The 10,345-nt window shown below is 40.5% G+C and overlaps 1 protein-coding gene across 2 annotated transcripts in view; it reads right to left on the bottom strand.

Moving 5' to 3' along the window:
* hivep3a (HIVEP zinc finger 3a) overlaps window positions 1-9,505 on the bottom strand; it is a 20,166-nt gene extending 10,661 nt beyond the window's left edge. The window contains exons 1-3 of one of the 2 annotated variants that reach the window (XM_043217777.1): window positions 9,081-9,505; window positions 2,122-6,223; window positions 1,514-1,653 (exon numbers count right to left, since the gene is read on the bottom strand). In XM_043217777.1, coding sequence (XP_043073712.1) covers window positions 1,514-1,653; window positions 2,122-5,868 — 3,887 coding nt within the window. In that variant the 5' untranslated portion in view covers window positions 5,869-6,223; window positions 9,081-9,505. Of the gene's footprint in view, window positions 1-1,513; window positions 1,654-2,121; window positions 6,224-7,823; window positions 7,888-9,080 lie in introns of those variants that run through there. The other variant, XM_043217778.1, reaches the window with a different exon arrangement.
* Window positions 9,506-10,345: the final 840 nt, after the last annotated feature.

The raw sequence follows: 10,345 nt of genomic DNA, 5'->3' as shown, positions 1-10,345 counted from the left end.
AAGTGAGAATTGCAAAATATATTTTATTAATTATAAACATAATTACTTTTTTTTATCGAGTGGTGGAAACAGGCTGTTGCTTTAGAATTGAGATATCAAGGGATGAAACAGAATAACAACTCATTTCCAGGAAACAACGACAGATGCCCATGCTGATGAGCATTTGTGCTAGAGAGTTATCAGATACCTGCAACTTTATTTTAAATGAGTAGAGGAGATAAATGCACACATGTGGAAGCGTGAACGTGTTGAGCATCTGTGTTTGCGTAAGGTATTAAATTCAGTATACTGAAGCTATATGTTCAGCTGTGTGCTAACGCTAAGCACTTGCATCAAGACTAAAGTATGCATTGGGCTTCAAACTGGGTCAAGATCCAAAAACTATTTTGGTACAGTTTTTGGTTAGAATCTTGGTACTGAAGCAAATACAGTTAAAAAAACCACTGTCGTAAATCTCTTAGATATTGGTTTTTCATTCATATAAAAAACTCAAAATGTGAGTCTACTGCATCTTGGCCATCTCCATGTGCCTTCAGCTCAATGACCAAAATCATTGATGCAGTATGGTGTAAATGGGACTCTGTGGGGTTCCACAGGAAGTGACCGCCAGGCTAGGTAGTTTCCTGGCTCGGGCTGTGTAACAGACGGTCCGTGTTGGCTCTGACAACCAACTGATCTCCTGCAGCGGGGCAAGAACACTGCTCAAAATACTGACAAACTGGTGACAGAAAGCCACCATACATACAGTATGAGGAGGGTGCACCGTGCAGGAACTACCACAGAAGTAAAAGACTCTAGCTTTCAGATGGACAAGAAGAAGAAAAAAACTGCAGCTGCTGCATCTACGTCAGTATTAAAAGCCATATTCCAAAAACATACTGCTTGCAAAGTAGCAAAATATAAATATAGAACATTTGCAGTAAAATTACATTTGCATGAAATAAAGTCAGAATTGCAAGATATAATACACTTTTTTCTCTTTAAAACGGATACTGTCTCACAACTGCAAGTTATAAAATTTGTTTATAACTTGTACATGTATCTTTTCTTTATTTTTTTTAGTATGGCCAAATAAGCCTAATTTTAGTATAATATTTTATAATATATACTGTATATATTTAGAAAAAGCTACATTAAACACCACGTAGATAGCATAGCAAAATACGTATTTATATTAGTGCTGTCAAACGATTAATTGCCTCCAAAATCATAGTTTTTGTTTACATAATATGTGTGTATTTTGTATATGTATTAGGTATATAAAAGAACAAACACATGCATGTATATATTTAAGAATAATAAATGTATAAGCATGCAAATATAAAAAATACATACTGTATGTGTATTTATATATACAGAAAAATGTACACAGTACACTGTACACACACACACACATTCCTATACATATATTTATGCATATATATGTATATATACATATATATACACCGTAGCTAAGATATACTGCTATCATCTACAAAATTATGTGTATGTCTTATGTCTTAGCATGACTTACCCTCCCTCACAAATCTGAACCCGTGAGCTGTATTTGGAGGTAGATAGTTGATCCTCCTTCTCCTCCGATGTTTTCTTTTCTACCTCTGTCAACTCAGCTTGCTGGGTTTCTTTCGGTTCTGTGGGCTGGGTGGCATGTACCTACACTCGAGAGAGACACGGGCAAGTTCACCAACCCTATTCCGGGTGCCCAGGGAGACAGAGATGGGGGGGAAGTCTCATTCAACATTTTCCAGATAGCATTAGATCTGACTTACTTTTACGTTGTCATGTCAAGAGCACATTTAAATAAATATATAATAAAAATAGAAAAGACAAAAACACTGGAAAGTGGACTTTGAAGCTAGTTTCAAAGTCAGATTTTAACCTTTTATGTTACTAAAACACTCACACACATTATACCGAGTTAAATAAACATATACGCCCCCAGGTGAATAAAATCAATGTCAGCTTCCATATCAGTTCAGTTATAAAATCGTGCTTTAAACGGTCAAGCTGTTTTGAGAAAATGGTAGCCGGTTAAACAACTAGTGACAAGCAACCATATTCCAAAAACAAATGCAAGAACCGCCATGCATTGACTATAAGTTCAAGAGTTGTTACATTTACCTCAGTTACGTTAGGCTTTTGGGAGTCAGGTGTTTCTTGTTTCCCATCCAGAGAGGATGATATGGCTGCCGTGGTGTAGATGGGTGCTGCATGTTTCTGCCTGCAGTGCAACAGGGCTAGCATGTCCTTGCTTGTCAGGCCAGGAGGGTATGGGTTGCGGGTACTTGTACACCATGAAGAATAGACTGAGTTTTGTTGTTCACTCTGTATGGACGGATTGGGCTTTGTGTAGTTTAGATAGCACCAGCTAAAATTAAGGTTAGTGTTAAGAGTCGGAAACGATGGTTCTTTGCGTTCCATAGGGAAGATGACACTTTGCTCAACAAGTCTTTCTTCCTTCTTGCATTCGATTAAAAGTTTATCATTTCCACTTTCATTTTCATGATCGTCCTCCTCCTCTTTCACTCTTTTTTGCTGTTGCTCATTTTCTGGAATGAGCTCCTCACTGCTCGTGGGGGACAACACTCGTTTGGTTGCACCTGCACCTATTGATTTGGATCCGTCAGATACTGGTTGTTGGTCCATGATTTCAAATTTTGAGGCCACTAAACCTGAACTTACTCCAGAGCAGCATGGTTCCTGAGGCCTTGCGGTAAATGTTTGTGAAACTGTAGTATAAATTGAGCCTGCATAATGTGTAAGGTGTGAATTAAGACGGACTGGAATTCTCTGGGCTGGTAAAGGTCTCAATGGTTCTGGGTTTGAAGTAACATCAAAACCAAGATTCTGATGGGAATAATGAGTGAGGTACGATTGGTTGACCCTTGTGTCAGAATTCATTGATTCATTTTCCACTGGAATTTCGAGCTTAAGTCCTGTTGACATTGAAGAATAATGAGCTCTGGCAGCACCTGATGGACAAAGCAGACTTCCAGCTGTTGAGGGTTGATCGGTATGAATCAATGGAGTCAACTGCAATGCATTCTGCTGGGTATTCTCTGGTAAAACATGCTGTGCTTGCATGACCTGCTTCTCACCAAATGAGTGTATAGTATTGCTTAAAGTCACAAGATGGGTGGTGGTTGGACTGTAGGAGGTGCCTGGGCTATAGCTAGGCGATGTGTTAGTCCTTTGAGTGGGAGAACTGGTGTTGATGGTTTTAGAAGTTTGGTCTTCCTCCTCAGGTTCCCTCACTGCACTATGCCTCATTAGAAGGCATTTTCGCCTTTCTCTCCATCCTGCGGGTGTTCTATCTGGAGACAAACTGCTGTAGTCAAATGACTTACTGCGAGTTTCTGTAATAAGGTTAACATGTTGAGGAACATGGGGTGCCTGCTCAGATGCAGAGCGCCTCATTTCTCTGTGGGAATTTGTGGGAATTGTCAAAGTATGTGTAGCTCTTGATTTCCTAGTTGGTGTCGTATCTGCATCACCCTTGCAAGCCTCCTCAAACGAAGTTGATCGACTGGATGTATGAGACACACAACTGTCTTGACTCGGACTGTGAGGCAGGGACATTGATTCAAAGCTTGAGTCTCCTGATGACTGTGCAGCTTCTGCAAGACGAAGACGTTTCTTTTTAGGTGGTAACTTCTCAATTGGAAGCTGAGCCAAAGTTGGACTTCTTTGGGGCCATTGGAACTCACTGACTTTTTCAACATCCTTTATTTTGGGGACAGTTGGAGGGGTGTTAGAATCTTCAGTGACCAGGATTTCTGGCACTTGTACATTGTGTTGACGTACAAGTTTACGGAAGGATGGTTTAGTTGCCTGTTGCTTTGATTGTGAGTAAGGAGAACAGTGTGAGGCATCATGAGAGTGAGAGACCTCATCTGGTCCAAGAGTTTTTACAGTACTCAAATCATGTTTCTCAAATGAACTAGTATGCTGTATGACAGATATTCCTTTCAAAGCACCTTCTGTACCATGTTCTTGAATTGTCCCTTTAACAGGCTGTTCACAAGATGTTGTATAACCTTTCAGTGGTATATAAGAAACAGAAGGTAAAGAAGGATCTTCAAGTTCAATACTCTCTTCTTTCCTTCTTTTTCTAAAGGCAAAAGCACCAGGTCGAGTTGTGTGTGTTCTTGTGGGTTCTTCCACTTGATAGACTTGACTTTCAGTTTGTTGAGAAATATGAACCGTGCAGCAGTGCTGTATGTGTGTTTGATATCTCTCCCAGTCAGTGAAAACTATACCACATGCATCACAATCAAATGGCTCTTGTTTCAGGCTGGGATCAGGCACTGTAGAAACTGAGGGATGAAATGGTGAGCTGGAATAGGATTGTTCCTCCATGGTCATTTCAGCACCTATGGGCAATTCAATTGCGGGCTGCCGCCTTAGCATACCATGACGCCGATTTTGAACTGGTTGCTGGTCATCAAAGGACTGGCTAAGGCGAAGGCTACGAGAAGTTTCAGACACATCACTAACACCTGCATCTGAAGGCATAGATTGACTTCTTAGAAGAGGAGCGGTGGTGGTTGGGTCAGCTTGCTGGATACTGAGGGAATGGTGCTGAAATTTCTCACAAGGTACGCCAAGAGTAATAGAACCACTGCTCTTTGCACTCAGATCTATTTCTTTTGGGCTGTGAAGAAAAGACTCTTTAGAAGAGGTTGGCTTCACTTCTGTGCTGCTTCTCCTAGAGAGTGAGAACCTTCTGGGTTTGACGCTGTCAATCTTACTGGTGTCTACCACAGCCTCATTGATGGTGATGAGTTTAGTTATGTGGTCAATAACTTGCTTTTTAGGCACAGTAAATGGAATTCTTTTCCCTTCTTGCCCAGCAGGATTGCCATGTTGTTCATGAGCAGTTCTTTGTAAATGACCAAGGCGACCAAACTTTCCAAGTATGACCTCTGCATAGCTTTTGGCACTTGTGTTTGGTGGACTATCTTGAGAGACTTCTGTGCTCTCAGATCGAGAAAAATAGCCAGACTCTGTGCTACCTTTGCTACTTAGACCAAACGATGAGGACGCTTCGTCAGATGATCCTATAGGTGTTCGCCTTCCTCTGCTAAGTCGCATTGCAAGTCTTTTTTTAACTGCGTGGGAGTCTTCTATACCTTGTAACTGTCCCTCAGAGCTCTTTTCTATAACATCTGACTTTTCAATAGACATTCTTTGTTTTTCTAAAAAGGACGATGGTTGGCTTTCGTCATCTGATTCTGAAAGTGGCTCCTCTGTACAACCTATACCAGGTCCCTCCGTTTCTGCAGTCAGACCAGCTTTCACCCTATGAGTGTGGGACTTTCTGTGCTTGTAAAGGTTACTTTTAGTCTTGAAGGAGAACCCACATGGTGCACAGGGGTAAGGTCTCTCTCCAGTGTGGGATCGAATATGTTTCTGAAGCACACTGGGTTTAGCACATGCTCGACCACAGTATGAGCACACATACTTTCCGGGCTTTTGAGGTTTGCGCTCACGTTTTTGTCTAGGTGTACCTTCCAGGACATCATCCGTGGAACAGGATGGTATAGCGGATACGGCTGAGGATGCAGCTCCAGATGGCATTTCACTTGGCTGCCTCATGTTAGCATCGAGACATTCTGAACTTCTCTGTGACTCTCTGTCTTCAACAGTGTCTGTCTCCTGAGCAGTTTTCTTCTGCAATCTGAGACGCTTTCTCTCAATATTAAGATGTTTTTGCTGTTGTGCATGCTGCTGCTGGGTGACAACCTTGTTCTGTTCATGATACTGTGGGACTGAATGTTGCTGGGGGCTGTCTGCTGGAGTCTCATTCTGCTTTTCTAAACCTCCAGATTGCTCCCCTGTGGTCAACTGGCTATGCAAGGCCTCCATAAAATGAGATGAAAGCTTGAGGTACTGTTTATTCCAGACTGTATGAATGATCAATTAATTTATGACCATTCAGAACATCGCAAAATATTTAGCATGGATTGTACTGTTTTGGAGCATTCTGTAAACATTATTGCTTAATGTGAGAAGAGCTTCTTCAAAGGAATTGCATGAAACATTACAATTTTAACAATTAAATTATTTTTTTCAGTTTTTCAGTTAGAGAAAATTCTGCCTCTTTTGTTTCTTGTTCTTTCTTGTCCTTGGAAATCCATGGCAATTATGTTTTTCCATGAATGCTTTTAAGTCTCCTTATTCTGCAGATGCTTTATGATGATCCACTTCAGAGATTTAAATTCTGGGAAATATCAGAAGACAACAGAATTAGCCATTGTCAATTCTGTTACAATTGCTGAAAAAATACATTACACAACACATTCTATATTCATGTATGCTCAAAATCTTCTGGACACATAGTGCGTTTACATAAATAAATATATGTGCAGTAGAGAGATGTCAACTGTAAGTCAAACATATCTAACAATGCAGAAAGACCGGTATAGTTTAAGTTTTTTCGTATTGACTTGATACTAAGGTACCAAATCTTTTGACATTGAATCACAATGGATTGTTGCTAACCTTCTTCTTGTTCAGTTTTAACTGTAGTTCACTTTGAATGTTAACAGTAAACTGGTTAAAAATAAATGGTCTCACTAAACTTCTATAGGTATCTGTGTACATCTATATAAGAGAGAAATGGGGTCTAAGTTAAGAGTGAAGACTTCAGGCTTTTTGGTATTCTTAACAAAAGCACAATTTAAGACAGCACGGATGCTTGTGAAAATAAACTCTGACACTGCTTTCACTGGAACACAATAAGGAATTAGGCATCCCACTCACTGACCAGCTGGTATTGGCACCCACGCTTTGCTTTAGGGGGCGGTTAGGTGTGGAACCACAGGAGATCCTGCTGGTACATATCAAAATCACTGCCAACTATACATTCCAGCACAATTCTTGTGTGAATCCAACTCTAAGTGTTCACAGACTTCCAATTATAGTGAAAAGAGAACATACTGAGTGTATTATTAAAGAATGCTGTAGTGTGTATACTAATTATTATACACAGTCTAGAGAATCTGAGGAGTGACATTCAGTTAACCAAAATAATTGATTCATAGAAAATGAACCAATAGCATTGAAGCTCTAAACAAATCTTTGTGTTTTAATGAAAAGCTTTGAAGAGCTCAACCCAAAAAGGTTGAAACAAAAAGATAAGAACCTCAGTTTTAACCAAAATAAGATAGAACTGCCTGGTTTGTATTCACATGTCATTCTTTGGCACACGGTTTGTTGGGTTTGATGAGGATATGTAGGTCGGACGGATAGTGTAGGAGGCCTAAAACATGGTGGTTGTCTGGACTTGGATGCGAGTCAAGCAAGCATTCATCTCTCTAGAACCACCTGTTCCGTCCTCCCACTCAAAAACACTGGCGACCTTGAATCACAGACTGCAGTGGCACATCATAATGACTCATTTTAGCTCGAACACAGTTCTATAACCATTCCACAATTCTGTATTCAAACTACACACACTCTGCTTATACAGAGCGGCCCGATCTGTCTCTAAACAGTTTTTCCAAACATGTTCTTGATTAGGAGTCAGAATTACAATTTAACTCGAAACACACAAGGTCTTTTGAGGTAAACTCATAAAAATCTCTGCAGGTAAGCAACGCAACCCATCATGATAACCTAGATTACAGACAAAACGTGCATTTAAAGGAATTGTACCGGCAACAGGGAAGAACCACAGGCACTGATTTGTACCCACTTGATGAGAACACAAAAACAGCCAATATGTGGCAAACTAAATCATCAAGTTGCACTCTGAATTATAACTGGGCACCTGTGAGCATTTGAAAACATTTTATAACAAGGTCAGTGACGAGACTTACCAAACCACAGCGTAACTCTGCCAGGCTCAGATGGTTAGAATCTGGGAATAAAGCTTTGTCCACTCTGTCAAAACCCAAAAAACACGAAACATAAGCTTTATACTGTACTTAACCAAATCTAAAATATGTCGTTTAAATACGTTTAAGAAAGCTTGCCAATTTTCCCTCTCGCTCACTAATGGGCACCCAGTGGTGGTTCCTATGGCAACGGCCCTAAACCATGCAATGGCAGATGGAAGCAAAGCTGGAGGGCTAAATTTATCTCCCAGCATCCTCCCTGACTACAGAGTGAGCGCCTGACAAGCCAAGGTGCCCCCCCTTCTCTCCAAAAATCCTCATCTTTCCAGACAGGACTGATGGACAAGGAAAAACAATGTCAGAATGTAGTATTACTTGTTCCATTTAAAAACAAAATCAAATCAAATTATATATTTTCAAATTTGACAAACAAAATTCCATCCAAAGTAGAGGACCGCAGTTAGCAAAGCTCATGATAAATAAACCACGTCACACATGGATGCCTCTCAAAGACCTAGCTGTGAGATCAAAACAAATAAAAAGTGCATATTTTAACATACCAGAAAAATTGGGAGACCGCAAAGCAACAAATGCTCTGTCTAATGAAATCTCTCGTAGAACTTCACGTTACATAAACATTACTCATGCAGACAGAGATAAACAACACAAGGCATCTCAGCTCTGCAGTCGTTCTCTCTCTGTTGATGCACTAAAACCCTGTGTCAGGCATTCCAGATAAGCAGTCTTTTTCTATACGTCTGTCTCTGTCTCTCAAGACATCAACCCAATCCCAGTGACTTCATCTACACTGTTCGTGTCCATCTCCCGGGATTTCAGTTTCCCCTCCCTCCAGTGAAAAGAGCCCTGGGCCACCCCCTGCATCCATCCGCCCCGAGTCTCATTCATACGGCAGCAGCGTAGAGGAGGACACATACGCAGTACAGTCAGTCCATTCATCCTCTCTTTGCTCGCCTTCTGTACTGGCAGCCATTTGAAACACACACACACAAGCACACACACGGTACACCACGGGCAGCACGCAGCCTCCCAGACTCAGCGTCAGCCGGTACACACTGTACAACCAGACATATATAACTCTCACAATTCAGCATGACACAAAACCACACGGACTAATGCTAAGGCTAGCTGCACGGTTATCTCGTCAATGTGAGTCCTGCAGAACTGGACGTGTGCGAAATCTGGCAGTCAAGCGGATTAGTAATCATCGACGTATTTTACCTGGTATGTGCAGGTCTCGTCTCCAGCCCTGCTAATGTGTAAGAGCAGTCAGGCTTTGAGTGAAGGCTGAGAGGCTGAGAGTGTGTGAGTCATAGCGAGAGAGACGGGGAGAGAGAGAGAGGCTGAATGTATGAATGAGCTGCCGTAGTCTAGCGCGCTAACCGTGAGGCGAAGGGGAGGTGAGATTATGCTTCGTGTAGCTACGGCGGACGGACAGCGGAGATTTTCAAAGAGTGGGAGGCACAGATGCCACTCATCAATGCCAAAATGTGTTATATATTTTCAGGGTGGAGGGGGAAATCAAATTTGACAAAGAAATTATTAGTTGGTGCATCGATACAAATTCCCGTTGCCTCAGAAGTCATCAGTTTCTGTTGACATCACGTATACTGTACAAGCAAACTTGCATTAAGGTTTGCTTTCATTCTAGCAATGCCTATCCAGTCGATTCCAGGCGGAATTAGTGCACAATGAGGTCTCTTCTACATTATTTTCTGTTTTGTTTTGCTCAGAAATACATTGCATCATGTGAGCAGAACGCACAGCAATTCACTGTAATGAGCTGCTGTAATGCAACAAAGCATCCTTGACAGAAGAAGATCGGGTCTGCTGAATACGTATATATAATGGAATGAGATAAAAGAGAGTTCAACTAACCGCACCCTCTGACTTTAGATTGTTGGATTGTTAAATGTGAAAGGCTGACAGTCTACAAAAGTACAATGATTAAAAGACATGTCTTTCCAATTAACAATCAGATATTCGGTGAAATGTTCTCACAGACTGCCAGTGATGCATGACATCTAATTGGGACACATGATGATGTTTTTAGAGACTGTTGTCCAGCAAACATCAAGAAATAATTTCTTAGTATAACTTGTTTATTAAAGTGTTTCATGTTCTACAGCAGAAACATCTTTTCTTTTCTTTTTTTCACTTATTTCAGTAATGTTTCACTGAAATGTATTTGTAGGTTACAACTGAATGCGCACTTATAGTGTATTTTAAAAACTACTTGCAGGTAAAATAAATGGCCACTTTGTAAACTGTGAACTTTGTAATACTGTCAAATTCAAAGTTTTACTTTTACCTCAAGATAAAGCCATTCGATATATTTAACGTAGGAAATACACAAAACTGATTTAACTTAATATTACTTTACTTAATAATACTTAATATCTTTAGTATCATTTAAATCATATAAATACTTTTCTATCATTTTGACCCAAAACAAGTAATTTTTGGCTATTTAAGAAGGTTTTACG

This window comes from Puntigrus tetrazona, chromosome 19 (assembly GCF_018831695.1).
Source record: "Puntigrus tetrazona isolate hp1 chromosome 19, ASM1883169v1, whole genome shotgun sequence".
Lineage (NCBI taxonomy): Eukaryota > Metazoa > Chordata > Actinopteri > Cypriniformes > Cyprinidae > Puntigrus > Puntigrus tetrazona.
The sequence above is the reverse complement of the archived record's forward strand: the minus strand, read 5'-3'. Positions and strand labels throughout refer to the sequence as shown.